At 42.4% G+C, this 20059-nt stretch overlaps 1 protein-coding gene across 2 annotated transcripts in view; it reads right to left on the bottom strand.

Moving 5' to 3' along the window:
• Positions 1-20059, bottom strand: part of GALNT10 (polypeptide N-acetylgalactosaminyltransferase 10) — a 77729-nt gene that overhangs the window by 33428 nt on the left and 24242 nt on the right. Inside the window, exons 1-4 of one of the 2 annotated variants that reach the window (XM_033072942.1) lie at positions 18871-18895; positions 5384-5486; positions 4388-4526; positions 1386-1552 (exon numbers count right to left, since the gene is read on the bottom strand). In XM_033072942.1, the coding sequence (XP_032928833.1) occupies positions 1386-1552; positions 4388-4526; positions 5384-5486; positions 18871-18879 (418 nt within the window). In that variant the 5' untranslated portion in view covers positions 18880-18895. Of the gene's footprint in view, positions 1-1385; positions 1553-4387; positions 4527-5383; positions 5487-18870; positions 18896-20059 lie in introns of those variants that run through there. The other variant, XM_033072941.2, reaches the window with a different exon arrangement.

Raw genomic sequence — 20059 nt, 5'->3', positions numbered from 1 at the left:
TCACCTGGTCAAAACACATCCAAAGAACAAGGAAAACATCCACAGAAAAACAGATTTCATTACCTCCACTTCTCTGGAAAGAAACCCATTTACACAATTCACTTGTGGTTACAGCATGAGCTTGTCTAATTTGCCTCAAACTGAGTAGCAATAAAAAGACCTTGTCAGGAAGGTGAGTTTTTTACTACCTCTCACCTTAGCCTGAAAATCCTCTACAGAAATACTTATTTCATGTAACATTGATTTGTTCAATGCAGCACGCCTTGCTTGCAAACTAATGAGAGAAGAACTTTAGGCCAAGTTCTACAGCTGTTGGGCAGTGCCTATTTGGAAGCCAGTACAGGTAAGAACACTGAATATTCTCAAGCTTGTTTCCAAGCTCATTTAGGAGCTTCCTATATGGAAGGTTTCTGGAGATGAATCCTTTAGAATCTGCATAGAAAGCTCTTTTGCCTCACTTCAGTAACATCAGTGGCTTGAACTCTGCAGCTCATAAAGTAACTTTAAAGGAGAAAACAGAGTTACTAGATCTGACCATAACCCCTCAAAGTCACTGTGCCTCTTCAGCACCAGAGGATTTTCCATGGGATTTCTCCACCTGTTCAAGGTCTACACAACAGGAGCACTCATTCCTCCTTCTCTTGCCTGTTCCAGCACAGCAAAGGTGCAAAACACACAGCAAAGTGCAGCTTAATCAGCATCAGGCACCACTTAAATGGCTCAGAAAAAAGATCTCAGGGACTACAGGCACACACTGCTGCTGCAATGACAAGTGGCTGCTCCATTCGTGGTGATGGGTGGTGCCAGTGACTCTACACCTCTGCAGACAGCACTTCAACCCAATCCAAAGTGATGCTCCAGGCACTGCAGCACAGAATATCGAGGGAAGTTTCCAGCAAGAGAGAGAAAAGGTTTGGATGCTGCACATTTACTTTTCAAGAACACAAAATTCATGAGAAAGGCAAGCCAAATCATAGGCAGTCCCAGGTGGAAACCTTTTATCAAGGATTCTTTTACATGTTCTACGTCAAGAAAGAAAATAAGAAGAAAGCAGAATGTAAGGAGAGAGCTATTCCCATCTCTTGGCTTTTTTTTGTTATTTCAAGAGTCAACATTTAATGTTAAGGGCTAAACAGGCCCTTAGCTGAATATTAAAACCAGCTTCCCTGGCTTTTCATACTGCCCAGAACACAGGACAGTCCATGTCAGCAGCAGCTAAACCAGCACACCCTGAATATGGAACATGAATTTTCTGCTTTCAAGGGTACCAGAGCAAGATTCCCCTGAGCTCTGCTGCTGGCAAGTAAAAACCCTCAGGTTATTACACACATCTTTGCAAGTGCATTGATCCCTTGGGTAGGGATGTGACATGCAAAGCACCCTACCTCTGTCACTGAAGTCATCCACCAGCACGATCTCTGCCACCAGCTCGGGAGGGGAGCGGTTCAGGACGCTGTGCACTGTCCGCAGCAGGGAGGACCAGCCCTCGTTGTGGAATGGGATTATCACACTGGTGTTTGGCAGCTTCTCCAGGTACAGCTTGTTCTTGCAGCTGGGCACAGACAGAGCAAGTCAAAGGGTGCTGCCAGAACACACCAGACTCACCAAAAACCACCCAAAACACACCAGCACTTCCATATTAATTACCAGCAAGCAACTTAGTTCTTTCTTTATTCCTCAAAATGATGATGAATGCATTAGTTTTCTTAATCTTGAAACAGAGGTAATGAACTCTTGCCTGGTAGGGTTGGTTTTTCAGTGCCAGCAGGACAAGCTGCCCTGTGCCCAGGGGCAGGGCAGGGAGGTCTCATGCTGCTCCTGTGCCCCCTGGCTGCTGTCCCCAGCCAGGCCCTGGGGAGCTGTCACTGTGCACAATTCCATGCACACAGGCACTAATTCCTCCCCCTGGCCCCCGGAAGGGCAGACAGGAACGAAAGCAGCTCTGGCAGTGGCAGCTTTTTCCTGGTACCTTTCCCAGGGCACAGAGAAGGATGCACCTATGTTACACAAGCTCAATACATCTGTGCCTACAGGAAGTTCCTCTGGTGCCTGTGTGAGAGACAGTAACTTATTCTGGGTGTAATGAATTGTCCTGGGGTGCTGCCAAGAGCCTGCAGGCTGTGGCTGCAATGCACAGATGCAAGATGCAAACTGAAGCTGCAGGGATTGCTTTCATCCAGCCCTTGGCATTGCCATCCTAACCTTCTTCCAAATGCTACTAGCTACAGTTCTGTTCCAATATGAACCAAGAGCCCTTGAATTGTTTCTAACTCTTCTCAAACTGGAATTCTCATTTTCTGACTAACTTTAACAAGTGGGAAACTTTAGCTATTAAGTTTAACCATTAAGCGTGGAGAGAAATTGCTTCCCTCCAGCTACTGTATCTACAATTGCTTTACAAGACCTGCAAAATTAGTATTTAATATTAAAAACCCTAGAGGCGCTAAAAGGAAATGTTATCAGGGGAAGACATGACTGTTGAAACAAACAATGGTATGTGTGCACCAGGCAGATCCAGCACCTGCTGTGCCCCAGCTCCTGAGTGCCACAATTAACAGAAAGCAAAGGTCACACACTATTTGGTGTATTAAAGTCCACACAAACCATCTCCCACATCAGCTGCTTCTCTGCCCTTTCCCACCCAGGGCAGCTGTTGGGGAGAAGCCCCAAAGCTTAGGGCAAGGCAGATGATGCCTTTTTCCTCAGGACACCTTCTCCTCACTCTCTCTGTGTCTGCAGGCATGTCTCCAAACTCTCTATTACCTCACTGCATGCTCACAGCTCCCTTCTTTGTGGAATACTCTTTATGGACTTGTGACTTTATGACTAGATCAGTCTAAGTTTGTTATAAATTGCCCTCATCAACCTCTCCAGTAACACAACCCATACCATTTCATGTGTATCTTTTTTCACGAGCACAGAGAATGCACAGCAGATCTTTCCAGTCGTGAATTCCTTCACTGCACATCCCACCATGGGTAGCCCTGCTCCCTGCCCAGCTAATCCCAGCACCCATTAGGCACATGCTGTTTATCCACTCCTCGAGGCCCCACAATTACAGTTTGTGTGCTGGGGGAAAGGATGTGTCAAGCAACAAGCAAACCATTGCAGCAGCACCATTAATCACAGCTTAAATCGTTGGTGTCCCAGACACTTCATTTATTAATTTTATCTGAGCCCGGAGTTAGAAGTTTCACATTTTAAAAAAGTTTAAATAGTAGAATTAGCAACACTGAGCTGGCAATTTCAGGAAACACTGGAGCATGTGAGGGAACACATTAAACCCTCAGATAACAAAATACTGGCATTGTCTGATATTTTAAGTTCTCAGAGCCCAAGGCAGGCCCTGTAAATGGAGGCAGGTGGAATTTAGATTAGTGAATTCAAACTGTATTTCCTAGAACTTGAGCATGGGCTGATCCACAAACATCTTCAGTGACTTGATTTATCTTTATGTTTAAACATCTCAGCTGCATGCCTAAAATATTTATAGAGCTACACTCACTACTTTATTTTATGTGTTCATATTGAAAAAGGGTGTCAAGCCAGTGTATTTGATTAGTTTGCTGTGACAGCTGAAGAGGTAATATCTCAATTCTGCAGTTAACAAATTATAAAACCTGGCTTCTGGAACTTGTATCTCATGAATAAAGTAGATGTTGAATTCAGATTTACTAAACTGCGATAAACACAGCTTTACACAAAAAAATCTCAGATTCAAATGCCTAACAATGCTTTCAGATTAAGAACATCACAAACAGTATTAAACTCTCAGCTTTGTATAAACAAGGGCTAAGTCCTAACTGATGCATTTTTGCAGAAGTTCTTCACTTCTGGCTTGACCAAAATCCAGTTCAACACCATCCTACAGCACAATGTCCAAAACCCAAAGGACTCTAAAGCAAGCATTCAAATGGAACTTGTTTCTACTTGTAAACCCAGATGATGCTGCTTTTATGAGGAAGATGTCCACAAAAACAATCCATAAACCGGGTAAAACTCTTCATACATAGTTGAGTGAAGCTACTCACATCTTCTGCTCCTGAGCATTCCACAGTCACTTCCAGCTAGTGGCCAACACAGGAAATGGAAACCTTGGGTTACATTACAGATTTCTTCTGAGCAGGGTTGCAAGTTTGTGGTAATTTTAAGTCTTTTGAAATGAGAAAATGATTTTTTTTTTCCCCCAGATGTGATCTCTTCTATTTCCTACTGAAATTACTACACACCATCCTTTATTAAGGAAACACAAGGACACAGCTGTGCAAGGATTGTATTTTATGAACAAAGGTACAAGAGTTCATAATAAAAAAGAACACATTGCTGCAGAGGTGGTAATTTAGGGCTTGCAAACCTTCACTCACAGAAATGCAAACTGTATACTCACTTTGGATGCCTGATGTCTGGAAGGGAACGATTCAGAGAAATTTTATCACTCACAAAGATATTAAAGCCATTTTCCCTGTACGCCTGGTCCACTCGCTCTGCGTCAGTCATTGGGTAAGGTTTTCCCTGTTCTCCATTTCCTGTGGATAGTCAGAAAGTAAATACAGATCATTGCTGCTAATTAGGGCTTAACAGGCCAGAAACTAATCCATATAGCAAAAAAAAAGAGAGCATCTTATAGCCTTTGAACATTACTTCATTAGTTTTGTGCTCTGTGTCACATTTAGCACTGGGTCAACCGTGTCAATTTAACAATTTTATCTGATAAGCAGTTCTGCTACAAACCACTCAGCTGTGCAAATTGAAGGTAAAAGTCTTCTTTCTAATACCAGAAGCAGAAGAAGGGGTTTTGGCAATGCTGTGGAGGATCTACAGAATGCCTTTTGATTCACAGTGGGAAGAATCCATGTGGTCTGAATACCTCAGCACTGTTGGAATTCTCAGCACAGATGGATTTGTGCTCTTGCACTGAGGGGCAGAGCCCTTGCAAACATATCAGTGTAAAGCTGTGACACTCAAAATGGGTCTTATTTGTAATGCAAGACAAACCCCAGAATTACAGAATGGGCTGGCATGAATGGTATAGTACAACGTTTTTCTTACTCTTCCTTTCTGGATCTCCCATTTTTGGGAGAGGTCCATGTACACTTTGTTTAGGGGGGGTAAGTATTTTAAAAATCAATTTTCCACCTATTACAAAAATACCAAGTTTTAAGTGATACATTTGCACCTCAAAATAGTTATTGCTGAGTTGAGAAAAAAGGAATTTAATTGGGAATAACACAGTTAAAATATTAACAGATGAATTGGCTTTAATGCTGCATCATGTCAAGAACATCACCTTCAACCTAAAGTTGAACATGTTCTACACTCAGCCTACCAAATAAAATCAAAGTTACAATCTGTATGAAAACATTTTTATAGCACTCTTACATACCTACACGCTCAGAGTCCCTCCTTATGGCTTCTTTGTTATGCCAGTCTTTTTTCTTTTGTCCATCAGCAAAGTAAGGGTCTTTCTTTTGCCTCACGTAGGATGCCTTTTAAACAAAAAATTGGATATATAATAAATACACAACAAATGAAACCTTTCCTCAGCAGCCTCCCCTTCCTGTAAGAGGAAATTAAACACTTCCCTTAAGGCAAGATCATCACAAGCAAATGGATTTTAGCCTAAAAGGGGCGAAGGGAGGAAGTAAGTTCTGCTTGTCTTTATCTGAGTCTGTTAAATGATATTTTTCCAGGGCACCATCATGTATGCAGAACAGTATTTCTTAATCAGAATCTATTAAAAACTCCCATTTTCATTTTGAAAACATCCAATACATCTTAGAGCCTTTTTGTTAATTAAATAGGATGTAATGGGAGACCTATTGCAGGATCATTATTAATGAGACGCTACCACACCTGAATAAAATCAAAGTAAGATTTAAAAGGTCGTTTATTAAGACTCTTGCTGCTGAACACATTTAGAGATTCTATTTCATTATGTTCCTGAAATTCAAGAGCCACAGGTGCTTTGAAAACAAGTCAGCAAATGAAGATCCCCAGGAATCCAATGTCTCCAGCTCACCTCTGACTGCACAGGATGGAGACTCACATTTGCTGAAGGAAAGAGGAGTCCCCAGAGGCACTGCAAAAGCCTTATTGATTCACATCATGAAGGAGAAGGCAAGTGCAGCCCCAGAGCAGCTGAGCTGGTGAAAAACCACACACTCCTATCATGGAATGGCTCATCTGAACTCACCAAACATAAATATTACACTAATTTTACCTAATTAACCTGCCTTGTGGTTTTCCAGCTGTCCCATTAAACACCAGTGTTCTGTGAATTCCTACATGGTCATAATGCCACCACCCCTTCTAATCATTCCCACTAAATAAACCACACTAGAGCACACTACCAATCTGTGAAGTTTTTGCCTCTAATTTTGCAAGAACAATTCCTTGCCAGGCCAGCTCACTGACCAGTCTCCTTTCCAGCATACTCCTCTGCCAGGAAAAGCCCTGGAAAGCTCCCACAGACCAGAGCACCTCCTTGCCAGGAGAGTTTTGCCAACTTTCTGAGCACTAGCCTTCTGCACAAGTATCACAATGGGCGCAGGAACAACTGGCAAGTCTGAAATCTCGGTATTTTTTGGTCTCTTTTGTCTCTTGTTTATAGTGTTCTGGACTGAATGCACACACCAGGAGAATTGCTGACAATGTCACTATCCCTCCTGCCATTTGCTGGGATTAAACATGTGAAAATCCCTTTAAAGCAGTTACTCTGGAAACCCCACCTCACTGCAGAGGAGAACATGGTCAGAGTGTCCAGGACTAAATCCAGGAGGAAAAATACACATGCAACTCTGAACCTCACAAAACCACTGCACTTGCAGGAGCCCAGCACCCCAAGCCAAACCCATACAAAGTGAGCAGGGGATTCAAGCAACCTGGAGGAATAAAAAGAAAACTAAGACCCACCAGCAATCTGCCTAACAGAGCATTGCTAAGAATACTTAAATCCCATCTCTTTCAGGGAATTGGGTAATTTAAACCAGAATTGCAGAGGCACTTCCCTTCCCTCTGAAAACATCCCCCAGGAAAACACCTGTCCACTGCTGCAGGTGCCCTTGGGGACTGTTCTCTGCTGGGTTTGGCCAGGGTGGAGTTAATTTTCTTTACAGGAGCTGGTATGGTGCTGTGACTTGGCTTTGTGCTGGGAAGCGTTGATAAAACAGGGATGTTTTTGTGGTTGTTGGACAGGGCTTACCTACAGAGCCCTCAGAAAGGAAGGTGGCAGGGGACACAGCCAGGAGAGCTGAGCAGGGACATCCCAGAACATGTGGGTCATGCTCAGTACATCAGGCTGGGGAAGGAGGAGGGAGTAGGGTTTTTTGGAGTGGTGACATTTCTCTGTCTTCCCTGCTTTGCTGGGGAAGGCTGAACACCTGCCTGCTCATGGTAGGCAGGGAACGGATTCCCTGGTTTGTTTTGCTTTGTGGGGTTTTTGCTTTACTTTTTAAAGTCTTTATCTCAACCCATGAGTTTTCTCACTTCTGCTCTGCCAGTTCTCACCCCCACCGTGGGCGGCTGCGTGGGGCTGAGCTGCCAGCTGGGAAACAACCAGGACTCATTCCTTCTGAAATCCACACACGGGATGGAGCTGCAGCTGTCCTCCAAACAGCTCCAGAGACATTTCAGATACACCTCAAATGATTCACCTGTATCTCCAGAACCCTCTGAGGGAAGCCACACCACTGGGGTGCTTCAGGAGGGGCATCTCTCACCATTACACAGCCAAAAGCCATTAAAGAGCACCTGCAGCCATCCCTGCTCAGTGTGTGCACCCCCAGGCTCTGGGCTGGAGTGATCCTTGTGTTTGTGTGCTCAGTGTAGGATAATGGGTACAGGGAAGTGAATTTTCTGCACAGCTTCAAGCCATTCTTCAGAAGGGTCAGCAGTGTGCATGTAAACATCCTCAGAGCAGGCAACAACCTAATGCAAGCAATTTAAACCCTGAGATAGAGGGAAAGCAGGCAGCAGCACATCATCCTCCAGGGCTGCTAAAATAAAGGAAAACAAAAAAAGGAAAAACAAAAAAAATCACAGAGACTGCCACTGCATTACACACAGCACTGATCAGGCAGATGGACAGTAAAAAGCCAAGCTCATGGATGTATTTCTCTCAGTCCCAGATACATTTACACACAAAAGCATCTGTGAGGGGTTAAGCTAACCCTGTCAGGCTCACACATGTCAGTTATTTGTAAACTTTAAGCAAGAGGGAAAACAATGAAGCACACACATCAGTTATTCAGACCTCTCTGAACTGCAGAGTGGGACTCCAGAGGTGCACAGAGTAAGAGTTATTGATCCTGAAGTCCTGGGAACAGGCTCTGCACAGCTCTCAGTCTCGGAGACTTACAAGGATCAACACCTCTTCATGTTGCCATTGGCAAAATGAAGTGAGGACAGTGCAGGGCCAGTCATTATCAGCCCCTCTGCCTGCAGTGCTCATGGTGTTTCTGCCCTGTACAAGTGAACACCAAAAGAGATTCACACAGGACAAGCACAACATAAACTTCCAATCTGCTTTTAGAATCCTGAAGGGCAGATGCAGTTCCAGGTCATGGCAGACATGCTGCATTCTGGAGCTGTTTTTGGTCTTGGGCAGAGAAGTTACCTTAGTTCATCCAACACTAGAGTCCTCCATTACATTTAATTCAGCTTGGGTAAATGTTAAGAGGTTAGACTATTCCTAACTGTATCCCTTGCAAGCAAACACACAATGCTTACACTGGTTTTGCAGGTCGCTGTTAAAACACCCTAACTGAAAAGTCTGATGTGAGTCACTGACAAGTTCTGTCAACAGTGTGTAAACATTAATTTTGAAGTGACTTTCAGTGCTAGAAAAGGAATATCAGTGTCTTTGCCTCGGTGACCTTGCCAGCCCTCACCATCCACAGAGCCCTGGAGGGAAGGTGTAGCTGCAGCAGCTTTATCAACATCACGTTTCTGGTTAGAGCCACACTTTCAACACCAACCTAATTTCAGCAGACCACCAAAAAAAAGCCAGTGTGAACCATGAAACATTTGCTTTCCCCCTCCTCGACTGCAGTTCTTATCTCATGCCATCACTATCAGCAGAGCTGTGTGTAAGGTTGCAGGCACGATGCCACCGCATGTCCCCAAAGTCCCTCTCACTGGGAAAAGGGGCAGCTTGTTGACATTGATGTGATTTTGGAAGCTCTTTTCCTTCTTTCATGTTTCTCCCCTCCAACCCCCTCTTTGTAAAAGATGTCTGAGCTCTAGAAATCCAGACACAGCATACAGGGACCAGAATGTTGCTTTTTTTAGTGGTTTCCTTCAGGGATGCTGCATGGGATTTGACTCAATTATGCAAATTACATAACTTGATGATATTCCTTCAACAAATGCTCTAGACTGTGATATCAGACCAATCTGCAAAACACAGCAAGTTTCCTAGGACTGACTTTTGCTTTAACTCTTAAACAAGCATCTCATTTATGGGGAGCTGTATTTCATCTCAATTTCCACTCTCATCCTAATTTCTCATTAATTCTAACTGCAGAGCAGGAGGTAGAACTCCAAACCCTCCACCATATCCCCCCATATGTGCATTTTATCTGTGGAATGCAATGACCATTGTTTGAACATTGGAGCTGTCAATTCTGCATGGTTAGGGTAAATTCACATTATGGACATGGATTTCTATCCCTATAAAAGAGGCCAGCAATTTTCACTTCAGCTCTGCATTAGCTTCCCATCTTGCAAAAAATATCGCTGTTTTTTTAAATGGTCAATTGTAAACAACGTGTAAAAAGCACATTTTAAAGCATGAAGGCTTCATTATGATCATCTAGTCAGGCTATGTAAGTGCACCAACCATTGAATTCCCATCCATTAACTCCAACAAGCCCTTAAGTTCTATTTCAGCTTGAGCACATTTTCTTTTCCTTAAGAAATGGAAGTTGTTTACCACTAAGGAGTGATTACTTCTCCAGCAATATCTTAAACTGTTCTCCTGCCTGTTTCCAGCCTTTATTTTTTTAAAACTGAAAATGAACTAAAGTAGAAAGGCATATTAAGCAATACATTGAAAATGGATTTAGACAGATTGCTGTAAATAAGCCCCTTCTGTTGTCTACCACACTGTTGTTACTTAACACGCCGCCAAAGCAATTGATCAACGTTCAAACGCCAAATGCACAAAAATGGAATTTTAATTTTTTGTTTAATCACTATTTAGTGTGCCTGGCTGCAGCCAAAAAAAAAAAAAAAGTGTGGATGGAGACATAAGCCAAGAGTTTTCTTCACATAAGGAAAAAAAAAGATTTGCTGAAGCATGTATGTTAACCATAATGCTGTACAGATCTCAAACCCTCTTCAAGCATTTGTTTTGCTGATTTATTATTTTCTTTCAATTCAGACCCATGATTTTTGGAGACAGTGTCAAACACAGTATCTGCTTCACTCCAGACCTCTTCATTTATCCCAGCACCTCAGCAAGTCTATCTTGCACTTGTATCCTACAACAAGATGCCAAAACAATTCAAGAAAAACTACAGGGAAAGGGAAAGCAGTAAATAAGAACTATTCTTCTATTTATTAAAGGAACTTGCAGCCCGTGGTGAACTTGGTGGAACACTCCAGAGCACACACTTGGGAACAACCCAGTTGTCACACTCTGTGACATGGCAGAGCAGAAGGAGAAAACATCTATAGGCAGATCTTTCCCAGTTTTCCAAAACCTCCAGGACCTGAGGTGTTTCAGGAAGCAAAATATGAGGGGAGCCAGGTCTAGCAGAAAACAGGAAGAATCCTCCCTCTCACTGCAGCAAACTCAGGTTTTACTGCTTGTGGGGCCATCCATGCAAATGTAAGTAACCCTTTCATAAATAAACAGATAGCAAGTGCTATTGTATTTGCACCATGAAGAAATGCAATTCTTCTCTTTGGTTTGTCAGAGCTCTATTAGCAAGTGTTGAACAACAAACTGGTGCAGCATTCACACAGCACAAACAGACTCCATCCTTTTCACTGGCAGGAAAACAGCTGAGACTTTCAGATGAGCTAATGAAAAATAAAAATATCACCAACATCAGCTGGAAGCTGCTCCTGGGTCAGGAAGCTGAACATAACCTCAGTCAATCAAAGCTCCTCATTTACTGGAAGAGGAGGTAGCATACTACTGGAAAAAAAGGCTGCTAAAAGCCTGTTGTGTGATCTACCAGAGTGTTTTTAAAAGGTTAATTTTTGAAGCTATTTCAGCCCATAAAAAATTTAAAAGGTACATTAACATAATCCATACCTTCAACATTTCAGGAACTATTAAAAGGCAGTGCAGGACTAAATGGCACCACATCATGCAGAATTTTTAAGTGCTTTCAAAGACAAAAAAGCCAAGTTCATTTTCACAGCTTGTTGGGACTCACACCCAAGCAACAGGTTTGAACCACACCTGAACTTTTTCTACAGAATGGTATCTCCTGGCCATCATTTTCCTTCCCACCTGTAACACTGGTAATACTTAAATTCCGATTTCTGCTTTGTTTTGGAGGATGCCAGGCTTTGAAGTATGGAAATATTCTGTCTGATTATTTCAACAGTATAGCACAGATAACTGTGGGCACTCCTGGGTCAGTCCTTGTTGGATCCCAAAAACCTGGGAGTTTTGAGTTTTCTGTTCTTTCAGACACTGATCTCCAGGAGATCACTGCTTTTGACCTGAGGCCTTGGAAAAGACTTCCAAATTTGAGTGATACAGTTAGAGTCATGAGTGTGTAGTTGGAATAGAAGTGTGTGATTTCACATGGCGAAGGGTTTTGAAATTGAAAGTTTTCAAATATAGTAATAGATATGGCACAAGATAGAGGATTTTGGGTGTTGTCTTTTTTCTGTCTTCTTCATGATTTCAGGTAGTAGTTTCTGGTTGGATAGCTAGTGATGCACTGCAGGTCACAAGTTATTAGGTCAAAAGTATAAATAATGCAAGTGTTAATTCTCTATAGGACTGTTTAGCTTTAAAAGACCTTATAACTAGCCAGATTTAGACCTCCATTTTGCTGGCTTTTAGCTGGCAGCTAGAAGTGCTGCAGAACTCTCTGTACTTTAGATAAGATTTAATAAACAACCAAGTCTGAACACGAGAAAATTCATCTCCTTCGTGTTTTTAATCCTAATCTGAGCGAAGACAGAAAAAAATGAAAACAAACCACTAAATACATGGTGCAGTTACCACCTTTACAAGTCCTTATCCCATGTCACAGAATGAAACCACAACTGCAGCAGAACCAGCTGCAGAGATCAGTGCAGACAGGCACAAAGCAGAGCCTTTTGTGCAGAATGCCCAGGGACATCTGGGAGCTGCAGAGCTATTAAAGAATATGTTCTTGCAGAACACCAGCTCCTCGGTGGATGGGACAGCCTGCTGCTTCTAGCTGGTTTTTAATGCAGTAAGTTTTTTGCACCCAGTGCTAGAAAAGTACTTGTTTGAACTCTAACTCCCTCCCCCCCCCGCTTAAATTCCTTCAGTTAACAAATTTTATTCAACATCAGTCGCCGAAAACCTCTTAGCACTAAAAAAAATAAAATTCATCTCACAAAAAGTCCTGGATCATCGGTGGATTAAAGTCTGCAGACATCAGCTGAGCACAGTGGTATGACATCCAGCTTAGTCATCTATCTCTGCAAAACACCTCACACTTTGTTCTTTGCTTACCTTTAGATATAATATTACAGATTTGTGATGTCTGCTCATCTGAAATTACTCTTTGACTAATTCTGCAGCCCAGGCCTGCAGAGGCACAGCACCTTCCAAGGTCAGCAATCCCTGAATTTAAGCACATCTTGTGATAGCACAGCAGTTTCAGTCTCAGACTTTCCTTTCAGCTCTTAAAACCCCAGCTGGCCTAGTTTTAGAATTCATTTGCCCACAATAGCTTTCTCATCTTTTCTGTTCACTAAAACATTTACAGCCCTTTCCCTGTACAGAACTGCTCCACCTCCCACACTGAGCCTGTCTCAGGAATTGCTGAACACTGTGGAATAAGCTCTGCAGGCATTTAGCTGGGGCAAACCACCTTGGTTTCCCCTCAAGCAATAAGAACATTTCTTTAACCTTGCTCCAAGACAGAGCAACATCCTATAAAATTCCCAAAGAATATATGCCCTGTGCTAGCCTAGGTTGGGAAGGAGACAACTCATTCCTCATCTTGGTACAAGAGCAGGAGGGGCTTGGACAATAAACACACAAAATGAAGATGGAGACAAAAGGAACCCCTGAACTGTCATTTCAATTAGGATCAGACTTCCCACCCCTCCCACCAACCCTTTCTGCTTTACAGCTTGCTGCAAACATAAAACCAGATGAGCTCTCCCAAGGAACCAGGATACATTTAGTGTTTTATCACAACATGTCCAGGAGCTGCTTTTGGACTGCAACCCCTGGCAGAGGCTACGGGCAAGAAATCCAGAGAGATGCCCTTTGTTTTCACAGAATCTAGTGCTGGCTGAAGCTGTCTAAAATACAGCCTTACATTCAGAGAAGGAAGGAACAAGCTGGTTTGGAGATCAGTTTGAGAAGTGACCATTTGAAGCAGAGCCTGGCACCCATGCTCCATATTTAACTCAACTGAACAGCCCACAAGGTGCACTGGCTTCCTACAAGGGCAACTGGGGAGCACTGTTTCTGAAATCTGACTTTCCATATGCAAAAATAGTTGAATAATCTGCATTAAGATTTAATAAAAATGCAGGACACAAAGCCTATTAATTCCATCATCTTGGTGAGTTCTCTGTACTCAAGCTATAAACTCCAGATAAGATTATAGGAACGTTAAGCCAATCAAGGACTGCTCAGATTCTGAACACAACTTCCAAATATTTTATACACAAGCACAGAAGCAAACCCTGAATAATATTAGCAGAAATCCCATTAAAAATACATCACAATGAGCATTCTGAATATCCTCAACACAGAAATACTACACAGAGGTGAAATTCCCAGCACCCAACCAATACAAGATGACAACTCAGGTGGTGCTGCATGTAGGTGGACCTGGCAAATGTGTGACTGCAAACTTGACTTGGTTCAGTTAACAGGAAAAAATGTACAGCATTTGTAACTATTTGAATGATAAAAAATGGCAATTTGTTCCTTTCATTCCGTGGAATCCACCTGATTGGGTACTAGGTCCTTGGGAAATCTTGGTATAAGTCCTGGTATAAACTGGCATAATTGGTATGAAAAAGGAAATCAAATTATAAATAAAAGATAAGGCTGCTAATGCTCCAATAATCTTTGAAGCAAGGACAGGACAAAATCTACCTGCTAGACATGCAAAAGAAGAATTTTAAGTACTTTCCACAGAGTCAGACATTTCAAGAGAAAAACACTTAATTTTGGGGCTTACCAATGTGCAAAGTGTACTAGCAGGACACCCTGCACTTTGTGATAAAGGCACAAGTGAGGCTGCACTAGAACATGTTTTCTGAGGTAAGATGAGCGAGGCAGTTTGAAAGCTTGCCAGCAGTTATAGTTCATAATAGTAAACAGAAATGCTCAGGATTTTGCCCAAAAAAGCAGGCAGAACACCATAAGGCATCCATAAGCCTGACAGAGCTGCTGCAGTCTGCAACAGCTGACAGTGTAGATCAGATATTTACCTTTCCTCATGGAAACTGGGCTGGTGCCAAACTCACACAAACAAAATTCAAGGGCACATTAGGGAAGGTTTGATGCCAGGTGAGGGGCAAAGATTTGTCAGCAAGCACAGTACACTGGCTTCAGAAAGGTTAATACTGCTCTTCTCCAAAAAGGTAAAAAAAAGATCCAACATTCGGTGCTATGGAAAAAATATAAATCCATACAAAACCTACGTGACAGATATGACTCAAAAGCTGGAATAAGAACTGTAGCTGCCACTTTGTTGTGTGCCAGGTACTGAGAATGTGTTTTATGTCAGCACAGTGCTTCCCACAGTAAGTTGCATATCATGCTTAAGAAACTGTTTCTACCCTGAATTTTGAAAGCTACTAGAAAAAAAATAAATCTGTATTTTAGGTTTTTTTCTTGAGCCTTCACCCATCACTAGGAGCTACACATAAAATTACTGAAGTATCTCTAGCCAGATATTTGAGAGGAGGCACAATCTGACTGTCATCTGTGAAAAAGCCAGACCCAAAAGCAGAGGATGTCACAACATCTCTGAACAGCATCCACCAACACAGGGAGTGATCCCCAGACATGCTCTGCCAGCTCACCTTGCTCAGCAGACCCAGATCAGATGATTGCACCTTAACCCTCAACTGTCCCTGGAAATGCAGACAGGTAACACAATAAATACTCACCCAAAAAGATTTTAGAGACAACTTAAGCCATTAAGAGGTCTACAGATATTTTCAGAGTGCACTCTTCCCCCATTTATCTCCTGCCACCAGGAACAATTAGTCTGCCTACATAATACTCACACACATCTTGAACCAAATAGTTCCTGCTAACTCCAACAAGGCAAAAAGAACCACAAGCATTTTTCTGTTTTATTTTCCATAGTCCAGGCAGTAACTTCAGTGCTGACACTGGGAAATCAACAACCACTCTGACAGCTTTAGTTTAGGGAAAAAAAGGAAAATCATTCTTTTCAATAAAGTTTTACTATTACTTTAGGTGATGCTCCAAAAGAGGTTTGCTGCCTGATTCCCACCAACAGCATCAGTCTCAGCCAGCTTTATCTTAGCAGCAAAACCACAGTTTTCTAGCTCTCATCAACAAAATGCACCTATTTCCCTTGTAGCTGTCCAAAGATTTTAAAGTGAATTCCTTACCAACCTGGCAAACCTGAGGCTTCTTGACAGTATTATATTAAACTGAAAACATCAGCTCTAAAAAGCAACATTTAACATGGCTCTTCTTCCCAAAGAGTTATTTAACTGTTGCTCACACAACTAGTATGCTGCACTCAGCAAATGCATAAAAAACCCAAATTCTCAAAAATCAGAGTTACTGCACAAAAATCCCAAATTCAGCTGTCAATCTCTTCTAGGAGACCAGGTCACAACTGATGGGTGGGCAGAGTAACTTGGGAAACATGCACATCACACAATTATGGACCATCCCATGGATAACCTTAAAAACAACTTGCATTTACAGTAATGTTTAGAGGCTTCTCAGCAGTGAAAAGCTGAGGTGCCAAGCACATGTACCCAGCAGGGGAGAGCGTCTGGCACCCTTTCCCCACTCCTCCCTCCACAGGAAAAGCACTGGCAGAGCTCCCTGCTCCTGGGCACAGTATGTGCATCATCTCATCACACTTCCCAAGTTTAATACTCCTCTCCCAAGCAAGCTGCTCACCAGGCTTCACTCCACCCTTTCAAACATGAAATGGTGAATGTCACACATCTTTATGCCACCCCAAGAGTCACCTGTCCACTCCTGCACCCTGGGGTGAGGTGATGCTGAACCAAGGTCAGGAGAGGATCAGCTAATCCTTTGCTGAATTTAGAGGCCAGACCCTGAGATGCCCTCTAGCAGTGACCACTGAGCCTGATTTGGGTGCAACAGGGGAAAATAGAGGCTGGAAAAACAAATTAATTGAGTCTGGGAAGAAGCTGGTTGGCAGTGTTAGGCTGCCTGTGGAAGGCAGATAATATTTCCAATAACTGAAAGATGCTGAATACTTCTGGGAAATTGAGGAAGAGCAGGGCTGGGGATGCAGACACCAAAACATTGTATATGTCTGAAAGGTGACAAATCACTTTTGGATGTCATCTTAAAAGTAACAAACGGCTGCTAACTACAGCAGTGTCAGGATTAAAAGGAAGAAACAAGCAGCTTCTTTTTGAAACACATAAAAACCAGGCAGACAGGACAGAAAGGAGAGGTGTCACTCAGTGAAGTAAAACTGAGGATACTGAGTCTTGTTATTGATAATATCCAAATTGGAATTCACTCAAATCTAATCAAAACTTACACATTCTGATGCAAACATTCAGATCATGTGTCAAAGCAATCTTTGCCAGAATCTTTCTAGACCCTGTAAAATTATCTATCGATTTCAATACTGGAATGGAAAACAGGCTTGTTAAATCTGCTGATGTTGCTAACTGGAGAATGGGATTAAAATTCAAAAGCAGTCCTGGCCACAGAAAAAAGCATCAAAAATTCAGGATACTATTCAAAGGGTAAAGAAGACATTAGCTGTACAAATGTGAGACTTCAATGATTTTTTATGCAGCTGTTCAGCAGCTGTTCCTACCATCATGACTGTATGGAACTCTGTCCTGCTGTTTGAAAAAAGCTAATTTCATCCTGAGATATTTACAAAAACATCACAACTGAAAAATGCAAAATAATGGATGCTGATGAGGGCAGAGATGACTGAGGAGAAAAGAAAGGGCATGCATTACAAATAGCCCTCACACTTTTCCACACTGCTGCAAAGAAGAAAAGGCCAAGATATGAAATTAGAAGTACCCCACATGAAATTATGGAAGAGGTTTTTCAACTGTATGAGAAATTAATACAGTCCATCCTGGGCCAAGAGGCAATTAAGACTTTGAGGGGTTTCATTTCACCACAAGGATCTTAAGGGAGGTCTTTTCCTTGAGAATACAGTGAAAACACTGAATTCCTGAAATTTTCAGCATCCACTTCCTGGATAGGGTTATAGCAGCCAAACATCCTCATAAGCATCCTTCAAGCATCACATTAAAATACACCACAATATTTTCCATTTTCCTAGATCTATTCTAGTTCCTATAGCACAGTAGAACTAAATTCCAAAGAAGCTGAATTATTTAGAGCATTTACTGTCCTTCAGGGTCATTACAAGAGCACAGAAGTTAGCCCTATGATAAAATATAAATTCTCTTCTCTACGGCATAGTCTGACCTCGCTATAATGAAGCTCTGTGGGACTTAGAAAAACTGCTGTACAGCAGGACATTCTCTAAAATACAGTTTTTGTAGCTTCTCATACCAGAATAAAGAAGATCCTAATTTGACTCGAATGCATTATATCTGGTATTTTTATGAGTCTTGTTTCTTATTGAAAGAATACTGCTTAAGCATTGACAACAACGGGAAAAAAATCAATAAAGAAATAAACCGCATGGTTATACATGAGATGCAGCAGAGAATGATGGCTACAAACTCCTCAGATTTGCTTAGGTGTTTGTTCTCAACCAAGTCTCATTAAACAGGAAAAAAGAATTAAGCTCCCACTGCTGGGACTGTTTCAGAGAGGGCAGGCTATTAGCAGGTCATGTTAGAGAGCGCCTGACTAATTCATTGTGTGCTCATCTCTCTCGAGTCCTCTGAAAATTTATGGTGTAACACCTCATGGCAAAAACAGCACTGGCAAAACAGTGCTGGCTGCTCAGCTCACACAGGGAGCTCCACTTCACCTCTTTGGAGGAATTCTGAAGGTGAATCTCTCTTCAGCCTTGTACAGGGTAGCATAAACTATTTTAAAGCCTCCTTTTAATGGGAACAGGGAGTGAGACAACTTGTATCCTAAATTTTGTGTGTTCCCTGGACTCAAGGACAGTCGTTCTGGGAGTATTCAGGCAATGCTCAGCCATTCCTTTTAAGAGCCATGCTCACTGGCTTTCAGCACAGACAAGGATAACTCTGCTGAAGGGGTTATGGTTAATGCTGTTCTGCACTATGAGAACGAAGGAAGAAGGGCCACTGCCCTCTGGAGAATGATGTCCTACAGAAAAGCAATGGGAAGATCATGGGTGTAGCACACAGCGTTTTAAAGAGGTTTTCAGAACAGCCTTTGTGGCACTGGCAATTTTTCCCTCCCTGAAGCAGCACAGCTGTTTTATAAATGGAGCACTCGGAGCCGTGAGCATTTCCAACTGTGGTGTGCAGAGAGGAGAGGCTCCCTCTGCTCTGACGTTTGTCTGCACTCACAGTCAGCATCAGCCAGACTTCCTGAATTCTGTGACGTGGTGAACTGCTATCAAACAGGGCTGCTTTAACAAAAACTTCATCTCCTTCAAGCTCTGTGGTTTAGAAGCACTCTGTCAGACTTGCACATCTGTTGAGTGAGGAAGTGACCTTGGAGGAGAGTACGGAGGCTGAAGAAACTGCCAGGAACAAAAAGATGTAATTAGTGATGATGAACTGGTCTTATTACCATAGAAGACTGAAGTTCAAGTCTTGATCTGTGTCATAAGCGAAGAATCAATCTGGTTAATTTTGCCAATAGCCATTCTTCGGAAACCATTTTTCATTACTGCCAAAAAGAGCTCTGACCTGAGGAGTGAGTGCATTAACCAGAGCATTTTGGGGCAGCCAACACTGCCTGAGAGCTCTTGCCCTTCAGACCCATCTCCTGACCACAGAAAGCTTTCACAGAGATCCTTTTGCTTGTGACAGCAGCCTGTTTCACACACAATTCATGCAGAGAATCTTAAAAACTCTGCCAATGCTGAAATGCTATTAAATAATAATTCAAGACTGAGATAATGGGCATGGGGGGTTCCTTCCTCTCTTCTTCTTTGCAAGTCAAAAGATAGTTTTCCATTCAAGAATGATTTTGAAGAAACTATACTGCACATACAGATGTAGCAACACAGCCTATCACAAGCTTTTATCAAAAGTGACAAGCTCATGGCGTGAACATTACAACATCTTAAAACCTCTCAGCACAAAAGAACAGCTAAAAAGTCCTGAATGACTTTGCTCAGGAGATGGACATCATGTGTGCTCCAGCTGACCTTACTAATGATCATTCAAGCTTCAAATCTGCTGCTAAAGTCTCCGTTGTAAGCAATTATTTGCCTCTGTGCAAAAATGTTCATTTCATGCTCTGTAAACACATCTCCTTGCGAAAGACCAGCCTGCCCATAAAGATTGCTTCTGACAGCCTGCTGACCATCTCTGCAGCAAGTGCCTGGAGCATCTTAGGGAGGCAGAAACATCTGTTCTCCCCTCCCAGAGAAGAGAACATGTTTACAGGTACAATGTGCTGGCACTTAAGTAAGACAGAGTAACTTGACACTGTAAAATTAAAGACAGCAGCAAGTGCTTTCAAGGAGCTGTAATAATTTGTCATAGCATTTAATCAACTAACCTCTTGTGGAAAACATTCCCTCTG

Source organism: Catharus ustulatus, chromosome 15, assembly GCF_009819885.2.
Source record: "Catharus ustulatus isolate bCatUst1 chromosome 15, bCatUst1.pri.v2, whole genome shotgun sequence".
In the NCBI taxonomy this organism is placed as follows: Eukaryota; Metazoa; Chordata; class Aves; order Passeriformes; family Turdidae; genus Catharus; species Catharus ustulatus.
This window is presented reverse-complemented; position numbering and strand designations above follow the sequence as displayed.